General features: G+C 49.9%; 1 protein-coding gene across 6 annotated transcripts in view; it reads left to right on the forward strand.

Moving 5' to 3' along the window:
• Positions 1-21,573, forward strand: part of KAZN (kazrin, periplakin interacting protein) — a 745,023-nt gene that overhangs the window by 714,538 nt on the left and 8,912 nt on the right. For all 6 annotated transcript variants that reach the window (XM_034753335.1, XM_034753338.1, XM_034753336.1 and 3 more), the window contains 5 exons: positions 3,856-4,061; positions 4,873-4,991; positions 8,112-8,343; positions 9,912-10,013; positions 11,463-11,629. In XM_034753335.1, coding sequence (XP_034609226.1) covers positions 3,856-4,061; positions 4,873-4,991; positions 8,112-8,343; positions 9,912-10,013; positions 11,463-11,629 — 826 coding nt within the window. The remainder of the gene's footprint in view (positions 1-3,855; positions 4,062-4,872; positions 4,992-8,111; positions 8,344-9,911; positions 10,014-11,462; positions 11,630-21,573) is intronic.

The raw sequence follows: 21,573 nt of genomic DNA on the forward strand, positions 1-21,573 counted from the left end.
CACCAAAGCAATAACTTTACAGGTAATAAACTCAGCACTTTTCCCTTTTTGCAACCATGTGGTTTATTTTGCAAATGTGGGCTGAAGCTTTTTCCTAAATGACATAGTGTTGCCCACTCCTACAGTATCTGGTCCTTTTTTTAAAAAGAGTCCCAGCTCCTGACATGATTAGAGAAGAATCTTAGCTTTCCATATTTTTTTTTAAAAAGGCTAGAAACTCCCTACATGATTTCACAGAAGAATTTGCAAAGGTGACCTGAGTGCCCCCTTAAAGGCTCAACACAAGGCAAAGAAAAAGAAGCCCCATTTTTCTTAAAGCTGCTGATTTTCCAGTGAATCTCATGCTTTTGGCATTCTGATTCATGACCTTTTGAATGCCTGGAGTTAGCACCACTGTAATCGCTCATTTTCACAGAGCCACCAGTTCTGACGATTCCTCCTGTCATTGAGAGCTGACTTTTATTACTACTCATCATCGTAATGAACCTTTAATTAAAAGAATGGCACGTACCTGCAAATGTAGAGCAGACCCAGCTCCCTGTGGAATGGTTGTAGGGAGTTCAAGCCACAGAGTGCTTCCTGCTCTTCTTCCCCGATCATCTATCCAGGCCTACAGGCAGCCCAGATTTAAAGAGACCAGGGACAGCAATGCAACGACGGGAGTTTTTGCCCAGCGTTGTGTAGAATACTGAAAAACCCAGGTTGCATTGAGAGCGGCAGGGTGTGCCAATGTGCAAATGCAGACACAACTATTGCTGATACCCAGGCCTTTACTATTTGTCGAACAAATGAATCAAGGAGACAGCAAAGGCATTGAAGCCATTGATTCAAACCAGGCCCCGAACTTGCCAGCTGCTCCCCACAGAAGCCCACTGACTTCAACAGAGCTTTGCATAGGTGCAGGAATCCACCCACTTACAGGATCAGGGTCCAAAACATCACACTGTAAACTTACCCATAGGCAGAAGGTCCAAGCTGAGAGTTTGCAATGCACTCGCTCTTCGAAGCCACTTCCCCTCTGCACTGGCTGTATTAGTGCTCACACACAACACCTGTGCATCATATTCAGTGGCCAGCTCGTGCTCACAGCCCACCTGATAGCTATTGGGGAAATACACAGGCCACCCTGTCACTTCCACCTTGTGTGCTGCATGCCAATCCTATGTAGCAACACAAAGCATGTCCCTTTCTTTTGGTGATTTATTGAACACTTTTAAAGAAGAGGAGAAAGGGATTTTAAGTGTTCCCCTCAGCTCATTATAGGAAGGACAAAGAAGACCCAGCTGAAAGCTGGAGGAAAGGCAAAGGAACACGTCCAATTTGCACACCGAGGAACAACACTGCACTTGGAAATGCAGTTAAACTAGTTAAGTGCATCATGAAGAATCACACGGTAAGAGAGAACTGTTGTCCCCTATCAGGGAACAAGGAACTTTGAAAACAAAGCAACTTTGAAGCTGATACCTAAAGCAGCGCTTAGTGCTGTCTGCTGCATCACTGCAGAGCTTCTGCCTACAACCTCGGCCTGCTGGGCTTCCTGCTACGGATTTAAAGCCACAGTAATGACAACTGAAATTCAGCTCTGTACAGAGGAGCCGGCACAGAGCCCATGCAACACTGGCAGCCTGCCTGAGCCCTGTTGTGAGGCCTGCAGTTTGATTTGCATGGGGCAGAGGTTTGTACGCCCTCTCTGCACAGGGGGTATGAAAGGCACCCCGAAGTGCCTCAGGTTTGGCAACTGCCATGCAGGGAGGTGGAGGGATGCAACCGTGCGGTTGGCGTGAGGCTGGTCCCACAGCTCCAGCCAACGTCAGCCAGATAGCAGGTGCTCAGCCTTGCGGGATGAGGCCAGGAGTGAAAAATACAGGATGCCCATCCAGCCACGTGTAGGTGCTTCCGACAGGGACCTGGGCAGCTGCGCCTAGCGAACCAGCGTGGGGGTATGATGAGCTGAGCTAGGCACGGGATGGGGTGGGGAAAGGGGCAGGCGAATGCCCCCATCTCTTGGTAAAGGTCATTCTTTCTCTTCTTCATTGCTGTGCATTGATCTGGAAGGTATTTTTGAGAAGCAGGCCATATTCCTAGCCCATGGGTTGTGGGGACACCCCCTGTGAGTTATTCCTAGGGACTCCCATCCCCGCCAATCTATCCTCCCCCCATGTATCCCATCAATCTGCTTTGCCTAAGATTATGGCCAGAACACCAGTCAATGCACAGAGCATCAAACCCTCCCCTGCCATCCAGGGTATGCCAATTGCAGCCTCGCCTGGGGTTTCAGAGGTCCTGAAAGCCTGCTCAGCCCAGCCTGGAGCTTTTCCTAGCTGATAATCAGCTTGATGGATGGGCAGCTAATGCCCTACTGCGTGAGTGATCCCTTGTGCGTGATCTGTCTGTGCCTGTTGGCGATATGTCTCCTTGCAACAAGCAGCATTTGCATTTCCCTTCCAACCAGTCAGTTCTTTTCCTCTCCTTCCAAGAGCCCTGGGGTTTCCCTGCAAACAGAGAGAGGAAGAGGCTGTATGGTAGCCCGGTCAAGTAAACAAACCTGGGTCCCATTCCGGCAGCGTTTGGATTTGGCTGCGCCCTTGGCAGTGAGATGGGGAGCTGACCAGGGGCTTAGCACAGCTCCTCCTGCCTCTGCTGGGATGGGGACGCAAGCTGAGCCTTCACCGCAAGCCACACAAATAGAGCCTGCGGCCCTGCACTTCTGGAGCACCCAACAGACTCAGGGGCTTGCCCGTTCTCCCCTTCCCACAACGGGACTAGCGTCAACTCTGCAAAATGCCCCCTTCTAGAAGTGGCAGTGGGGCTGGTGAGGGAGATGGAGGCCCCTGACCCCACTGCTCTGGAAGCGTGGGCCACGCTTGCCTGGAGCCTTGTAAGGAAGGTCCAAGAGGGAAGTCCCCATCGATCTCACCTAGTAGAACAGCTGCCGACCAACCAAGGGGCTGGTGCTGAGACATGCCGCACGCCCACAACACCCATTGGTTTCAACAGGCAGGGGAAGTGTCCAGCCCCTCTCGTGACCTAAGGAGGTGCCGGCACGAGAGTCAGCATCAGTGATGGGCAGTAGATCCTGGACAAGCCCACTCATTCCGGCGACCAGGTGGCTGACTGTGCCGTTGCCCCATTTTCCTCCATCTGGCTCTTACCTCTTGCAGCCACAAGAGTCAACACTTGTTTCCAATAAGGTCTTTATTTAGGAGACTGATGTGCTGTAATTCCAGTTAAAGAGGAGACGGAAAGGTTAACGGTCAGTATGTCAGTGCACTGCCTGGCTCCCTATGGAGACATCACTGGGCAAGAAGATCTTCCGTAAAGGGGCCAGGGCTGAAATTGCACCAAGAGGGTGGGAAGATGATCTGCCCTGATTAGACACTGGCTCAGGGCAAGGTCACGGTAAGAGAGCTTTCAATCCCAGCCATTGTCGCTCAATGCTTCCTACTTCCTTCCAGTACCGGCTAGTGGCACAATGGGTCGTGTCCCCCTTTAGTGGCTGGTCCACATGAGGGGTAAGAGCCTACTATTGCTATCTGCTACTGGAGTTACGGCTTTGGCTCAAGGCTTTGGTACTCAAGGTCTGAGGCTCAAACCCTGCTGATGACGAGGCAGGGGGTTGTAAGACAGGTAATATTAGCAGAGCTGAAGTGCTAGCCAGGCCAGGGTTCTTCAGGTTCCAAGAACAGTGACGTGTTCGCATCAACCTAAGCCATGAAATGTTATGTCTCCAGCAGCTGGGCCAGGTTTCTGGAGCTAGAGCCATCCGGGGAGATTTTGGAACTGAAGTGTTAGATCCCCGTGAGCTCCTTGGGCAGGGAGCCCAGCCGCATTTCCACCGTTTGCTTTGTGTTCCAGATTCCGACAGCCTTTCCAGCCCAACCCGCCTAAGCCTCAGCTTGTCTGAAGGGGAGGAACAGATGGACCGGCTGCAGCAGGTGGAGCTGGTCCGCACCACGCCCATGTCCCACTGGAAGGCGGGCACTGTGCAGGCGTGGCTGGAGGTGGTCATGGCTATGCCCATGTATGTCAAAGCCTGTGCGGAGAACGTCAAGAGCGGGAAGGTAGGAGAGCAAGCTAAGTCTCTGCACTGGGGTGTCTGCGCCATTGGTAGCAATCTGCTGTCAGTGCCAAAGCACGGGATCCCAAACAACCCTCTGAGTGGCGAGGGGCTTCCAAAGCCAGAACTGGGGCCACGTGTCCCAGCTCTACCCCATCCTCACTCGCAGCCAAGTTGTTTGGTGGGAAAAAAGGATTAGTTAGGCCGAGGGTTCCATGGTTAATGCAGGGGATTGTTATGTCTCTCTATGCCCTCCAATTGGCTAGCACGACCCGACCTGCTCTGTCATCCCCCACCACACGCAGGCTGGGCACTGCTGGGGTGAGAGCCTTCTCCCCTGCAGCTTCTGCCATTTGTAACAGTTTTCTACCTCGTTGCAAAGCTTAGCTTCCCCTCTTTGCCCTCACCCGCTGTTGTTAGTTAATCTCTATTGATGTTAGTTTTCATTGGTAGGCTTTTCTATGATGCACTTCCCTATAGGATGAATCATTTAATTCATCCTCACAGTACCTCTGCAAGGGTGGGGAAAAAATCATTATCCCCATTTCACAGATGGAGAAACCGAGGCACAAAGACTAAGTGCTGTGCACAAGATAACAGAGGAAATTTGTGGCAGAGCCGAGAATAGAACCCAAATTGCCTGGGCCCCAGTCTAACACCTTAACCACGTCTTCTCTATAGTTTTGCTAGTTAACGCTGTAAAGCATTTTGGGATCTAGTTTATAAGAACCCATACCGCATACTGCATTGCTGTTCTGTAAGTGACCAAAGTCAATGGCTGAGTTGTGTTGTTGGGTTTTTTTCTTGGAGAGCAGATGTTGCTCAGTTTGAGTGATGAAGATCTGGCGACAGGGCTGGGCGTCTGTAGCTCCCTTCACCGCCGCAAACTCAGGCTGGCAATAGAGGACTACAGGGATGCAGAAACAGGCAAATGGTAAGCTCTTCCTGTGGGCTCAGAATCCCACTTCCTGCATTCATTGCGTGTGTATGCATGCTTGTGTGTGCACACACGTGTCCATGTGTGTGTATGTACATGCCCGTATGTATGTGTACATGAGTATTAATACATATATGTAGTAGTACATACATGTGTATTAATGTGTGCCTGTGTGTGTGTGTGTGTATTTACATGTTATCCTCAGAAGGCAGCCAAATTATCTGGAGAGGGGGAGAGAAAAGAAAGAACAAGAGAGAGGAAAAAAACAAATGTCAGGGAACGATTCTTACTGCTGTGCTCAGTGTGAGAGAAAACTCACTTTAACAAAACTGACACTTCTGTTTTGCATAATTACTTCCTTCAGTGACGTCCCCATCATTTTTGCTCGGCTAATTAATCAACGCTAGCGTGTGGTGCTGCTCCTCACAGAGCCGGCCTGGGTGATTAAAAAAAGAAAGAAATCAAACTGTCTCCTGCATTTAAAGCCACAAAACCAACAACCACATCAACGCCCCGGTGAGCTTTGGGAGTGAGCCTGGCTAGCAATTCAGCAAATGACCCCAGCGGAAGCAAAACCCCAATAGCTGTCAGTCTTGTACTCGGTAGTATTCAGTGTTATGGAGATATCTCCTCTGTTCCCTAGAGTAGGATTTAAAACAAATGCAGCAGACACATGCCTAGAAGACTCCATTCCCAGGTTTTACATAAGACCCACCAAGATAGGACAGGTTACACACTTGAGAGCTATAGGCAGGTGGGATGGATTGAGTGAAGCTGCTATTCTATCTTCACCTTCATACTAAATCTTAAAGCATTAAAACCAGGTTCTGCATCGTCCGGGACTTAGTCAGGACTATTCTATCCTAGAACTTTGTCATGGTTGTCGGCTGCATTGTATTATTCAGCTTCTCAGACGGGGGTTGAATTGCGAACAACATGCGCCTACAGTTTTCCATTCCTAGCAGAGCTTCATTATTTGCCAGGAGTGGAGGGAAGCACAGGGTCGGTTCCATACTCAGGGCAGGCACAGGGAAGGCCCCAGACTCAGGGGCAGGACCCATCCCCTCTCTGCCAATGCAGAGGACCATGGAGAGGGCGAAACTGGTGCTGTTCTGCTGCTCAAGGGCGGATGAGATTTGGGAAGGCTGCAGCTGCCCGGGACCTTTGCACCTTGCACGGCCCAGAGCTGAGCCTCTAGGAGTGGGCCAGGGGGAAGCAGTTGTGGGTCAGGGGATCTCTACGACATAGATCTACTGGCTATTGAACCTGTGCAGATCACTGGGGCTGGAGCCCCAGAAGAGTTTAGCCTCAGATGTGCAGCTGCTCCTCTCCCTGGAGACAAGCACACCAGCTCCCTGAGCTGGGTGCTGCTTTGCAGACTCCGTCTCTATAGAACTGTCAGACCAGAGCTTAGACGGGGCTAGTGCTTAACTCCCTTGTGACTGGCAGCTCCAGGGCTGCAAGGACCTGGCTTTATGGGAACAGATGACTCTCACAGAGGAAAGCAGTGACAGACACTAACCATTTGTGAAGGGTTATTTCCCCTGCTTTTGTAAGTGTTTGTCATTGCTGCCCGCTAATGAGATTCGTTCTGGGAAAACTCTGTCTCCACAGAGTAAGAGAGCAAAGCAGCTAGTCCACAGAGTGTGCTGCCAATGTTAAGAGAGAAAATTGGAAAGAGTCCTCTGCCTTGTGGCCGGGCTTTCTGCTCAGTTTCTGCTTTATTAGAAACTTCAGAGCTGGGAACAGGGATGGCGAGGCTAGATTAATGAAGGATTAATTAATCCTTTAATGAATTAATCTATTTAATGATGCGGCGCCAACTGCCACAGCAGCTGGGCAACTCCCATCTAGTTGTAAGTGAACAAACACAAATCTGTGCCAGCAGATCACAGGTGTGTCTCTAAGGAAGCGCATGGGGGTATAGAGCTGTAAGTACACGGGGCACGCATCGTGAGAATCAGGCTTGGAGTTGCCTGTTTCTGCCACCTGTAATGGGTGGTGGTTTGAATAGTGTCATCACTGGAGGCCTTTAGTGATTAACATGGAGACACGTCTCCTGGTGCTGTGACTCGCCCCTGTTTGCATTCCCTTACAGCATATAAGGCAGACAGGAGAAGCATGCAGAATAGGGTGACCAGATGTCCTGGTTTTATAGAGACAGTCCCGATATTTGGGGCTTTGTCTTCTATAGATGCCTATTACCCCCGACCCCCTGTCCCAATTTTTCATCCTTGCTATCTGGTCACCCTAGTGCCGAAATGTATGCTCCATTACAGCAATTCTGGATTTGCCCGTCCCATTGAAAAAACCATGCATCCCGGTGTGCCCCACCAATGGTCTTCAGTGCTGCAATGCTGCCATCCTGTGGCTAGCTGGTGAGCAGCACGGGTGTGTGCCTTATCTTCCTGTGGGGGCGGCTCCAGGGAGTCCTTTAAACTTATTCAATTATTATCCAATATTTATCCAATTATTCAGGCAAACCTGGATAATTGCACCCCCCCTCGTATTGGCATTTGTTTCAAAGGGGGAAAGTCACAATAATCAACCCAGCACCAAACTGTTAGCGCACTTCCTGCTTGGTTTTTAAATTTAGGGAGCAACAACAACTTTCCTTGTAGACGTTAAAGCGTACATAGAATCCCAACAGTGATTTAGGCCCCGATCCAGCAGAAGACTTAAGCACGTGCTTGGCTTTATGCACGTCAGTGTTCCCACTCCAGCCAATGCAATCTCTAGAGAGATTTTGCAACAGTGGAGAATCACTATAACAGAGCTGCCATGCTTTTTGCCTGCCCAGAGCTCATCCCTAACTCACATTTGCTACACGGCCACCCCTTCTCTGGCATGCCCCCTAAGCCAGGTGGAGGTGGGATCTGCTGGGGCTGGAGCTAACCCCACTAGCCTTATACCAGTGGGTAGTTCTCCACCACAAAGGGAATATTCCAGTGGCATAAAGCTCAGTGGCACAGAGTGACTGGTGTGGACTAGAGAATCCGGCCCATTGCCTGCAAGCCCCTGTACAAGGTATTTGCATGATTTTTAACACGGGGTAACAGAAGCGTCATGCACTTTGATGACCTTCCTTACACCTCCTGTCTTCCTTACGCTCCACAGCTTGTCTAAAGCCTCTGAATTGGACCACCACTGGGTAGCCAAGGCCTGGCTGAATGATATTGGGCTGTCTCAGTATTCCCAGGCTTTCCAAAATCACCTAGTGGATGGAAGGATGCTGAACTCGCTGATGAAACGGGACTTGGAGAAGTACCTTAATGTGTCTAAAAAGTTCCACCAGGTCAGCATATTGCTGGGAATAGAACTGCTTTTTCAAGTCAACTTCAGCAAAGAGGTGAGACGAGAAATGGTTAAAACAGGCGGTTTGGTTTGCCAAACGATTAGCCTTTCATAGAATATCAGGGTTGGAAGGGACCTCTGGAGGTCATCTAGTCCAACCCCCTGCTCAAAGCAGGACCAAGCCCAACTTTTCTATCGCTCCAGGCCAGTGCTATTCCTCTGAGTGCTTTCCATTCCCAGTTCCTGTCTCTAATAAATCAGTTACACTGGGGACAGTGCACCCTCGTCTCCCATTGGCCTTCTTTGATAGAAATAGCCGTACCTTGCAGCAACTCCAGGGAATGGAGATTTCAGAGTTTGTCGACTCTGCCAGAGCAGCCCTCACCGCGGGTTACCATACGTCCGGGTTTTCCCAGGCATTGCCTCTTTTTTTGATCCTCCGCCTTCCGTCTGAGCGGATTATGGGATGTTTGGGCTTTTTGTAGAGCGGTTGTTGCAGCTCAGAAAAAGCCCCAATTGGTCCACATCCCAAATGGTCCCTCCCTGCATCTGCAGCTGATTGGTCCATTCCACTGCAGCCATACCTGCCAGATCCCGCCCATCCAGGCCCCGGCTCCCAGTCCTGGGGAGGGGGTTCTGCAGGGAGGCGCTGACTGATGGTTGGTCGTGTGTCCTGGGCTTGCACCAGCCTCCTGCCACCGAAAGTGGGAGCGACACTGCCCCCCACCTCAAGAGTGAGGCTGCAGGTATCCACTCCCGCACCCCCAGGTACTCCTCCCAGTACACACACACCCCTCTCACACACCCCCAACTGTACACTCCCTCCGGCTCCCTCTACCCGCTCCTCCTTCAGATCCCCCACTCTTTGGCAGTGTCCTCTTTTTGGGAACCTGAAATATGGTAACTCTGTCCTCTCCCCACAAGGCACATCCAAAACTGAGCCAGTAACAAAATAACCCCTTAGCTTGGGTGAGGAAGGGGAACGAAAGGGCTGCACTGAACTCTTGTTGGGAGATTTGGGAATTGCTCAGGTAATGTGAACCCATTTTGCTTCCCCAACAGCAAGTGATTCTTCTTCTTAGACAGCCGAATGGACGGATAGGTAGATACGATTGTTGTTTGCAGTGTTGTAGCAGTGTGCGTCCCAGGATGTTAGAGACAAGGTGGGTGAGGCCATTTCTCTTATTGGACCAACTTCTGTTGGTGAAAGAGGCAGACTTTTGAGCTTACACAAGTCCTGAAGAAGAGGTTTGTGTTAGTGGAAAGTTTGTCTCTTTCATCAACAGATGTTGGTCCAATCAAATGCCTTACCGCACCCACCTTGTCTCTCTAAATAGTTAATTACATAGCAAAGGGAAATCCTAATTCAAGAAGTGATCCCTCCTGTTTGAACCATTTCTTATTGGCCTGGGTCTCAAATAATTTACTGAGCTGCTAGTTCCCTTTCTCCCCTCTGACTGGCCAAGATCCCAGGGGATGGGACTTCCAGATCTTAGGCTCTCCAAAGGCCGAAGAGGGAACAGCTCTGGTCTTTGTGGAAGATGTGAGATGTTAGGAGGGATCCGAATAAGGAGAGGGCAGGGCCTATTTTACTGTCAATAATGTCAGCGTCCTTGTGTGTAGGTTCTGCAAGAGCGGCGGGCTCGCTGCGAGACCCAGAACGTCGATCCGCTTGTCTGGACAAATCAGCGGGTGCTCAAGTGGGTGCGGGACATCGACCTGAAGGTAGGACCTGCTTGTAAGGAAGTGGCTTGTGGGTGCCGAGAGGGGTATAATCATCAGGGAGGGGAAGAGTCTGTCTGTGCAGGGCTCAGTCTTCATCATTCAGCTCTCAAGTGGACATCGGAAGCATCTGGTATAGAAATAACTAAGCACCATGGACAGGGTACCTGGGGCATGGTGGTCATACAGGATAGAGCAGTGGTTCCCAAACTGGGGTTCACGAAATGTTACAGGGGGTTCTCAGGGAAAAAATTCCCTAATGGCAGACAGAGTTGTCCCTAGGGACCCTGGGCAGCACGGGGCCAGCAGCCCAGAGCCCCTAGACTTCCAAGAGCTAAGCAGATCAAAGCAAGCAGATCTATCACAATGAGAGATTTCAAAGTAGCAGTCGTGTTAGTCTGTATCTGCAAAAAGAGTGAAACACACAGACAGACGATATTTATACAGGTGGAAGTACGCATACCAATTGTAAGAGGCCAATCAGTTTTTTCTTCTGCTGCTACTGATAGCTCATCTCAATTGATTGGCCTCTTGCAATTGGTATGCGTACTTCCACCTTTCCATGTTCTCTGTATGTATAAATATCTTCTGTCTGTGTGTTTCACTCTTTTTGCGAATACAGACTAACACGGCTGCTACTTTGAAACCTCTCAGTGTGATATGCATCTGAAGAAGTGGGCTGTAGCCCACGAAAGCTTATGCTGAAATAAATTTGTTAGTCTCTAAGGTGCCACAAGTACTCCTGTTCTTATCACACTGAGGAGATTTAACCTTCAAGACTCCTTATAAGAAATGGAAAGGGCGGTGGATATTGTTTGCTGTTTTTAAAATTAAATAGGCAGCTAGTATTGTTTTAAAATTATTATGAAGAACAAGTTTAAGCTTTGTTGTAACGTGTGTTGTTTGCCTGGACTGCTCAAGACCTGAATGCTTGTGTAGGAGGAACTCTTTGAGTTGGCTTCTTAAATACCTTCATGCTGTTTCACATCTGATACTCCTTGATGAAACATAGAAGCCTTGTCTTTTAAACAGGTTTATTCAGAGTGATACAAGCTACGAAAGTGAGATCTTGGAAGAGTGTTGCTGTTTTCATAATGTAATAAAAATACCGTAATGATAAATAATATTTAATAATAAATAGTGTGTAATAAGCATGTCACAAACACAAATTTTATATTTCCAAGATCACGCTTTTATAATGTATACTCAGGTAAAGGAGAAAATCCCTGGAAATATTCATTTTTAAGAGGGGGTTCACGAGACTTGACATTTTAGTGAAAGGGGTTCACAGGTTGTTAAAGTTTGGGAACCACTGGGATAGAGAAACCCGTCTGCTGCCCAAAGCAGCGACCGCTGTGAACAGCACCTGCTGACTTCTTAGCATCTCCCAAGGAGGGGAGCAGAGGTGTCCTTTCTTGCCAGGTAACTCCGTGCTCTCGTTGTTGCTTTTAGGAGTATGCGGATAACCTGATGAACAGTGGCGTGCATGGGGCCGTGCTAATGCTGGAGCCCACGTTCAATGCAGAAGCCATGGCCACAGCCCTGGGCATCCCAAGCAGCAAGCACATCCTGAGGCGGCACCTGGCCGAGGAGATGAACGCCATCGTTAATCCAGACAAGTGAGGCCCTTTGCAGCATTCACTCACTGGCTCTCGGGGGGGAAGGGGGAGAGATTCCTGCCCCTTCTCCTCTCATGGACTCACTGGGGATGGTGCAGCTCTGCTGGGGAACACAGCCAGGGAGACTGCAGCCCCCCGTCTGCCATGGTTCTGCTCTCTGCAGATGCAGGGAGGTTTGGGGGAAGGGGTCGGACTAAGAGAGGAGATGGGGGTAAGGCTGGCGGATCTGGCAAGCCACACACTCACCATTCACTCCCTTTCTCCCTGCATGCAGAGGGAACAGCAACTGTGGGGGCTGCTCCAGCTTTCTGATGGAGAATCGCTGCAGAGCAGCTTGGGAGCGGCGTCCTTGTTAACCCACCAGCATGTAACTCTGGTTGGGCCGGATCCAAGGCCCATCAAATGAAAGTCATTGGGACACCTTCCCTGGACTTCAAAGGGCTTTGGGTAAAGCCCATTGCACGCTGGCCATCTGCAGCCTGATCGTTCTAGCAGCTCAGGAACAAGTCCCACCATCCCAAAATGGAGTCAGTGGCTCCTGGGGACCCCCTGGAAGGAAAGCCGTGGGAGGGGAATGTTGCATTGTGTGTCTTGCGCTGCCCTGAATTTAAGAAGGAGGAATGCAGTTCCAAACACGGAGAGGCGGCTGCTGACCTGAACTCCTGTCAAAAGGACAGACCTGTTCAAAGAGCAGGTAATTCTCCAGGCAGCAAAAGCCAGACGGCCACTGAACTAGAAATCCTCTAAAGAACGAGAACAGCCAAAAGGGCAACACACCTCCCTCACTCCCTACTCAAGCACAAACCAGCCCGTGGGCCTTTCCCAGTAGGACAGAGTCTCAAGACGACATATATATGTGTGTGCAGCCTCCACAGAGAGCCATTCTTGAATACTGTACTAGGGAGGCGGGAGACGTCTGAGGAGGGCATAAGATGAAATTCACCCCTGTGCAAAAGGCCAGCACAAAACTCCAACGCTCAAGTCCCATGTACCATCATACATAGACCACCCAAGGCACAGCTAAACTCTAGGGGTTTAAGTGGGATTTGGGTGGTGAATAGGTCCTGTGTGGAAGCGCTGCACAGAGGTGATTTTTCACCCATGGGGAGTAAGAGATAATTTTGCCAGCTACATTCACCCCAATCTAAATCAACTGAGCCTTTATTAGAGCTAAAAATAGCCCAAACGCAGCAGGGGAGGGGATAACGAAGGATATTGATCTTTGCATGGACCAAAAGAGGGAGTCATCACCCACCCTTCCCCGGTTCCTCTTCACTGCCAAACTCTGCTGAGCACAGCCTGCCCAATGGACCGTCTGGGACAGAAGAGATGACGCCTGTGCTGAGTCCTACCCAAGGATGTCTGAGGAAGCCCTGGAATCCCTCAGGCAGGCTGATGGTTGAACTGGGGAGAGAAGCAACAGATATTCCATATCTCATGGGCAACTGCACTGCACAGCCTTGAAAAGGAGGCCTGGATTCTGGCCCCACCCAGGTGAATTCTGAAAGCACAGTGAATGGATGGGGATTCCCAAGGATGAAGCAGGGACAGGCAACCTAGCATTGCACAGAGGCATCAGTAGGATATGGGCACCGGTGCCTCACTTATTGCTGCTACTCAACACAACATTTCTGTCAACCCTTCCCATGATGCCATTGGCAAGCCAGCGGATTACCTGCTATCTCTCATGTTTGGGAGCAATGAAGTTAGTTATTGTCTACAGTGTTCAGTACCATTCCAGCTGAAATATCACCCTGGAGATAATTCTAACCACCTGCTTTTCTACCTTTGCACCCCAGGAGCAGGAGGAATTGTCCGTAGCGGAGTGTTGGTGCCAGGACAGTGTGGACTTGCTAAGAGGAAATTACATGGTGGGGCTTGGTAAATCAAAAAGGAATAGATTATCCTTTCAGCTAGGGTGACCAGATGTCCTGATTTTACAGGGACAGTCCCGATTTTTGGGTCTTTTTCTTATATAGGTGCCTATTACCCCCCACCCCCATCCCGATTTTTCACACTTGCTGTCTGGTCACCCTACGGCTGCTAAGGATTCATCAGCATTCACAGCCCATTTTCATGTTTTTGGGAGCTGAACCTGTTTTTGGGAGCTGTGTGCTGGTCTTTGAATTAAGTTTATTGAACATTTTTCATAATATTGAAATCATAATGAAGCTGTCTGTGCTATTTCCAAGCAATCTTGTTAATGTATCTTGGTGATATGTCTGTTTGTCACGTTTCAGTAACGTATTAAAATAGATAGGGAAGGAGTGTGTTCCGGTGGTGACAGCAGGAGAAGTGGGAGTCAGGACTCCTGGGGTCTACTCCTGCTCTGCCACTGACTCACTCTGTGACCTTGGGCGAGTCGTTTAACTAGACTGTAAAGTGGCCATAATGATACTTACCTACCTCACAGGAGTGTTGTGAGAATTAAGGTTTGTAACTTGCTTTGAGATATGCAGTCGACAGTGCAAAATAGCATTATAGTATGTACATATTTATATATATTAAACTGCTAAATAAATCATCAGGACAGTTCATGGCTTTTAAGACTCTGGTTTGAGGAGGCCTCTGAGCAGAAGAATCCAGCCATTGACCGTAGTGCTCTCAATTCATCCTTCTGCTGTGGGTGGTCCTCATCTGTCATTCAGTTGCTCACGGGCTGGGAACTCTTTACAGGTTGCCATGTGAGAACGTGGAATGATAAAAAGACACACCACAGGTGCTCCTTTCACTTTCTATGGGGAGAGTCCTCTTCCCAGTGGACATTCCAGTAGCTTCCATTAGAATTCTCCAGTTGGTCTCTGCTGGTTCTTACTGGTCTCTGTTGATTTCTACTGGCTGCTTATGTTTTCTCTTATAGATTCCAAGGCTAGAAGAAATCATTGTGATCATCTAATCCAACCTCCTGTATAACACAGGCCAGAGAATTTCCCTAAAATAATTCCTTGAGCAGATCTTTTAGAAAAACATCCATAGATTCATAGATCCTAGGACTGTTTGTTTGGGGAATTTGTGTTTGTTTGTTTTTTTTCTTTCTGAAATTAACAATTTGTCCAAGTCGACATGAATTCACAAAACGTTTCAATATTGCCGAAGCTGCATTTTTTAACTGAAAAAAAGTTTTTGTCTGAACAATTTCACTCGGCTCAAGTTCCGTTCAACATCTTCCTTGTGCACAATTTCAGGCTCTTTATAGTTTTTTTTTTGTTTAAAATAAGGCCGTTGATGAAGAAAGTGATGATTCCCCAGCTACCCAGATTGTTCTTCTGTTTGTATTGGATGTTTGTCCTTAGTTGGTAGCCCATTAACCTCTTATGTGGACCAGCCACTGGGGCTGGGGGCAAAGAGTGACATGGTGGTGACATGGGTTGGCTCTTCAGTGGTATAACCATAGGTCGCCATATTACCAATATATATAAAACACAAAGCAAATTTCACCCAGAAGGAAGATGAATCTCTATCCCGGCTTCTAATCTATGGAACTGTTTGCTTTGCTCCGTAGAACCTTGCTATGATATTTGAGCTGCAATAGGCCTACAGCGGCTAAGATCTGTATCCAAATAAGGTTCCTCAGTGTTTTATCATAACTCTCAACTTACTTTCCACCGCTTTCTCTCTCTCCAGTATAAGCCCTTGCCAGCCACCTGTTCCTAATTCTTGCAAAGCTACATTCAACTTCTGTTCAACTCTTTCAATTTTCCTGTCGCTACGATACCGCCTCAGCGCTTATCTTACAGCCCCATTGTGTTAAAGTCCTGGATGTCATTTTCCAAAGCTATCTGCTTTCTTGATCGTTTGGCTTTGGCTTTGAGATCTCGCCACCAAGCACAAAAGAACCCTTAGGAAAAGCTACAAACGTTCCTCGCCCAAATCCAGACTGTGGTGATGGCAGTTAGAGCGTTTTCTTTCTTCTTCTTCAGGAAAGTTACATTTCTGAAAGTCAGAAGTGTATTCAGAGCAAGAAAAAGCCTGAGACAGATCAGCGCCTACAGTGGAAACACCCATGGAAGGCTGAAGAAACTCCCTGGGGGTGACAGATAAGGAGCCCACTGATGGGGTGAAGGGGCAGCTCCTGGTCTCTGAAACGGAACCACCAATCTCTGCCACTCTGGTTCCACTCTTCTGTCCAGCAGAGTGGCCTCAGGACTGCACAGTAGCAACCAGGACAAATCCCAGCAGGATTTGCTACTTCATGGAAATCCAGTGGGGTCCACAGGGTCTTTCCCATGCTCCCAAATCCTATGCAGTGCTGGTGAAGGAGTCTCCTGTGGGAAAGAGAACCAATGCTGCTGGAAATGGAGCATTTCTAGAACCGTTTTGACACCTAATCCGATTGTGACAGATTATGCTATCGACCCCCACCACTGCCTGAGGTGTTCTCTTTACATGCACAATGCGGCTGCGTTACAGTTGCCATGGTAGCCAGAACATTCGGTTTCCCGACTTTTCTGTGTTTGAAACCTCAGCCAAATGTTGCATGAATCTAGTTATTTTCCTGGTTTTATATGAAACCATAGTCCCTTAATAAGTGACCAGTTTTCCTCAAAGTACAAAAGAACACAATCAAAGTTGCTACCTAGCAGTTTGCAGGTGAACTCTTTGTAAGCTGTAGAAATCCCATCAGTTCTGAGGGATCTTTGCTCAATTTTTGCTATCACCTGGCAAACCTCAGGTGAACTTTCGCTCCATGCACTCAGTTTGAAAGCAGAGGCACATCATTAAAAAATGATCTTTTGCTGCGGAAAGAGGCCAACAGGTTAGATTCACCTAATTAGTTTGCAAGAGATTGTGCAAAGGTTCTAAAAATGTCTCTCCACAGCTGCTGGGACCAGGAGCGGATTTACCATGAAACAGGTCGTGTGGTGGCACGGAGCCCTCAATGCAGGACAAATCTCATCTGACAACCTGCCCCTGAGTCCCGGCCGGCGGTGCAGCAGGGCTCGGGCAGGCAGGCTGACTGCATGCCATCGGCGGTGGCCCCATGCCACTCCCGGAAGCGGACGGCTTCTGGCACATCTCTGCACACCCTTGGTTGGGGGGAGGCAGTTCCACACCCTGGCCCTGCCCCGGGCAGCGCACGGAGACCCACTGCTCCTCTCCCCCCAAGGGGCGCGCAGAGATGTGCCAGCAGCGCTAAGGCAGCTCCCTGCCCACTTTGCCTCTCTCCCTCCCTCCGCGCCACGCCACTCCTGGAAGCGGCCGGCATGTCCCTTCAGCCCCTGGCGGGGGCGTCTCCACACGCTGCCCCTGCCCTGAGTGCCGACTCCGCAGCTCCCATTGGCCGGGACCTGTGGCCAATGGGAGCTGCAAGGGCAGCACCTGTGGGCAGTGGTGCGTGGAGACCCCCTGGCCCACCCCACCTAGGAGCTGCTGTCAGAGGTGGCGGAGTGTGCCGGTTGCTTTGGGAGCCGCGCCACTGTAGGTAAGTGCAGCCTCCCTGGTCCCCTTCCACACCTCAACCCCCTGCCCCAGCCCAGAGCCCACACCCCACACCCAAACTTCCTCCCAGAGCCCACCCCCCGCACTCCCTCCCACATCCCAACCCCCAGCCCCAATCAAGGTATCTCACTTTATTTTCATTTACTTCCCATTACTTATTATATGGGAAGAGGATGAAGGAAAAAAAAAGAATGAAAAATGGCGGGGAGATGAGAGAGAATGTTCTTTTTCTTGGCTGGTCTTTTGCCACATTTTCTATCTTTCCTAACCAGCGGAATAGCTTGCTTTGGGCCCCTAATAGTGTCCCTATGAAATCCTGCCAACTCTCCTCAGTTGTTTTTCCCCTCAGTCTTGATTCCCATGGGACCTTACCTACCAAATCTTGGGCTTTGGATGATTTTGTTAGTTGTTTAAAAAAAGTCTCATCCACCTCTTCCACCTGGTTAGGTGGCCTGTAGTAGACTCCTAGCATGACAACACCCTTGTTTTTTACCCCTTTTAGCCTAACCCAGAGACTCTCAACGCTTCCGTCTCCTATGTCCATCTCCACCTCAGTCCAAGTGTGTACATTATTAATATATAAGGCAACACCTCCTCCCTTTTCCCCCGTTTATCCTTCCTGAGCAAGCTGTACCCATCCATACCGATACCAACATTCCAATCATGTGTATTATCCCACCAAGTTTCGGTGATGCCAACAATGTCATAGTTGTATTTCTTTATTAGCACTTTCAGTTCTTCCTACTTATTACCCATACTTCTCGCATTTGTATATAGGCATCTAGGATAAATTGGTCCTATATAAATGAAGAGATGGACAGACAAAAGTATTAAGTATCTGGATGCGTGGCTGGTGGTCTTGCTCACATGCTCGGGGTCTAACTGCTCACCACATTTGGGGTCGTGAAGGAATTTTTCCCAGGCGAGCTTAACAGAGACCATGAGGTGTATTTTCTTTCCTCCACACTCTGGGGCATGGTTCGCCTGCTGAGATCATTTGAGTTTAGCTCACCTAACCAATCCCATGCCACTGCAGGGCTTCAGACATTGGCAAAATCTTGATCTCCCCTGTTTTCTGTCTGGCTCCTGAGGACTGAAACGCTTTAATCTAACTAATGTATTTGGGCTTAGTATAGGGGAATCTGGGTGAAATTTAATAGTCTATGATATACAGAGGGTCAGGATGGATGATCTAATGGTACCTTCTGGTTTTAAACTCTCTAAAGCTCTGAAATAATGTTCTGTGTACCACTGGCTTGGAATTACAATCCCAGTGTGAAATTCTCCATTGTCAGAAAGCCAGCACAAGTCTCTTGTGTAACCCACTAGTCGGAGTCTATTATGTGCCCCCTGTGTGCCTAATTCACACAGGATATGAGTCTGTTATAGCCCCTGCTACAGAATCTGGCTTTTTAGCTCAAACTGTAGAGACTTGTGCTTTCAGCTGTAGGCTTCCGTGCGTCAATACCTGTTGTTGGCCAAGACAGTGATCATCATGTAAATATTGGATAAAGCTCCATTTGGAGGGATTAAGTGCGATTTAAGTGGTGGCGCATAAGCCTCATGCTGGCCCTCCACCCAGGGAATGTGTTTCACTCCGATTGACTTGTAGATGGAAAAAGCTGAGTGCCTGCTGCTACCAATGGATGAAATGCTGATAAATGGACAGGTGGCGAGCTCTGAGGTGCTGCTGAAAGTTCTGATCGGTGTGGAGGTTTCATAAAGGGTGGGTCTCTCCCGTCAGTCTTTGCACAACATTCACACTGACACCCAATGATTGTAGATTAAGGCTAGAATACAGCCAGCTGTTGTGATTGTAGCTGAACTGCGTAGATCCAATCTAATCTGTTGAAGCATTTGCACCGTTCTCACGGCTGTTGTGCTTTGGGGAGGTCTGAGTCAGCTGGGATGCAAATGTCGTCCTTCATTGTTGCCAGTCCAGGGACAAAATCTGCCTCTCTGGGCAATGTGCTGTATTGAAAGGGGTGAGGGGTCTCAGTCCCAACCAGGGATAAGAGGTTAATAAAACCCAGGTTCACTGTTACAATATTTATTAGCAAAGTGTGGTCTGGGGGTTTGTGGAGGGGGACCAGATGTCCCGTTTTTAAAGGGACAGTCCTGAATTTAAGCCCTCCTGCAGGTGTCCAAACTTTTTTTCTTAAAAACGGGCAAATTGTCCCATATTTTCTGTCTCCCCCACATCAGTACTGGCAGGTCCTGCTGCTGGCTGGATCCCTGCTCACCAACCGCCTGCCCACCAGCGGTGAGTGGGGCGTCCAATGGCCGACAATGGGGGTGGGTGTGCAAGGCTGGTGGTGGGGCAAAGCGTGGGGCCCTGCTGGTCTGTCAGCGCAGCCCCTGCTGCATGCCAGCTCTCGGCCAGCAGGGCTGCGCCCCCAGCACGTTTCCAGCTAGCTCGGGCAGCGCACTGTGAGCTGCGGTGGCTGGTGAGTGCGGGTAGGTGCCAGGCAGCGGCCGATTACGTGTGGCCTCTGCTGCCCCCCCGTTGGCCCTTTACGTGCTCCCCCTCTCACTGTCCTCTCCCTGCTTTGCCTTTTCACTCCCCCCAGCCCTGCTCTTCCTCCATCTCCCGCCCTGGCGGGGCACGTCCCGCTCCCAGCGCTGTGCGGAGAATCAGCCACTGCTCCAGGCACTCAGTTCTCCAACAGCCTGGCCGACAGCTCCTTCCTTCCCCACTGTCTCTGGCTGAGCTGGTGCCCTGGGAAAGGCCCAGACCCTGCAGCCCGGGGCGCTGGCCAGGAGGAGCCGAGCCCTGCATATGCCAAAGCCCCGCACCATGCTGGCACGGGAAGCCGCCCCGCCCCTCAGCTAAGCTCTGGAGTGGCAGGGGGAAGTGATTTCCAGACTGTTCATGCCCCGACCCTGCAGGCTCCACGGCAGCCCCCCAGGCAGGGGCTTAGGACCGCTGTAGTCGGGGGACAGGTGGCAGCTGGGTTATGTCGGTGGCCAGCAGCAGCCTGGAAGTGTTAGCTGCCTCTTGACGCTGTGTGGGCAGGAAGGGACAAGCGGGGTGGGGAGGTGGGAAAAGATGAGTTCTGCAAAGACCTGGGCCAGGTCATCCCTTTCCCCCACCCCCACCCTGCGGCTGGAAGCAGTTCCTATCCCTTCCCTCCCGCCCCGTGCCGAAAGGCTGCTGCTGGCCACATTCTGGTATGAATCCTGGCCAAAATCTGGGGAGGGGGGCATGTGACCCTGTGTGCCTCCACCCACCCACCTGTTGCCTCGGGAAGACATGGCGCCAGGTACAAGGAGAGGCAGGTCCATCCTGGGGGCCCAGCTAGGCAGGAAGGGCAGAGAGCACCGGGAAGGGAGGGTCACGTCGGTCGGTCACACACCCATGCCCCCCAGTGAGAGAGGTGTACGGGAGTGTGTGTGTGTCACCTCTCCCCATGTGAACTCCAACGCCTTAAAGATAAGAAGGTAAATAAAAAGCATCCAACTACTTCGTATTTCTTTTTAACAGGGGCTTAGTCAGCTTGATGTTACTTTGAATGTTTATACAGCGTAGTTCTGATTGACCGCCATCGAACTCGCTTGAATATGAGTAATTTTACCAGGTGTCCCGTATTCAGCATAGGGAAATATGGTCACCCTAAGTTTGTGTCCAATTATCATGGCTTACTTTGATTGTAACAACCACCCATTAAGAAACCATTTGAGCTGTATTTAGTATTTGTTGGTAGGAAGAAACCCCCGTGTGACAGTCTGTCAGAGGGTATTATCTGTCCTTTCGGAGGTGAAAAAGAGACCAAGTTAGCTGCGGTTGTGTGGAGCGGGTATTGTTGCTGCTGGTGACGTCCAGTCCTGTTTTCTTTAAGACAGAACACACAGGCGCGCACACCGGGAGAGAAAAGAACAGCTAAACTAGAAAATACAGCTTCCGTTTCTGGTGCTGACTTTCACTTGCAACTTTGCTGCTGGAACAATGCAGGCACTGCCCAATGTCTTATCAGCTACTCCGAGCTTGTTCCAGCAACGGGCTGTTTAGGGCATTGCTTTTAGCTTGGCTTTCTGGTCACCAGGCTTACAGCAGCGTTGCAAAGATGGAGTTGTCTTGGCCAGCTGAGCCAGACAGTTTTTAGAAAGACGGGAGACAGGGAAGAGGAGAATTAAGGGGAGGAAGGAAAATTACACATGAAGGAGGGAATGAGAGCAGGAACCAAAGTCTCATACATGCCAGCCATCTTTCCGAATTGAGCTGAAGCTGGGGCAGCTGGTAATGTCATTGGTTCCCTCTCTCTGGCCTGGTCTGGTCAGGATGGTCTCAGGATCATATGATTAAGGCCCAACAGTGTCCTGGTGGATCCTGGGGCCCCAAGTGATGGTGAGGGTGGCAGCCATTATGGTGAAGCTCACTCCTTGCAGTCCATGCTTTCCTCTTCCCCAGCATCCATGTCGTGACACCCCCCCCCTCCCCCAGTCAATGATGCCCGAGGAAATGGACATACATGCCACTCATTTCCAACATAAACCTTTTCACCCAT

The sequence above is a fragment of the Trachemys scripta genome, chromosome 19, assembly GCF_013100865.1.
Source record: "Trachemys scripta elegans isolate TJP31775 chromosome 19, CAS_Tse_1.0, whole genome shotgun sequence".
Lineage (NCBI taxonomy): Eukaryota > Metazoa > Chordata > Testudines > Emydidae > Trachemys > Trachemys scripta.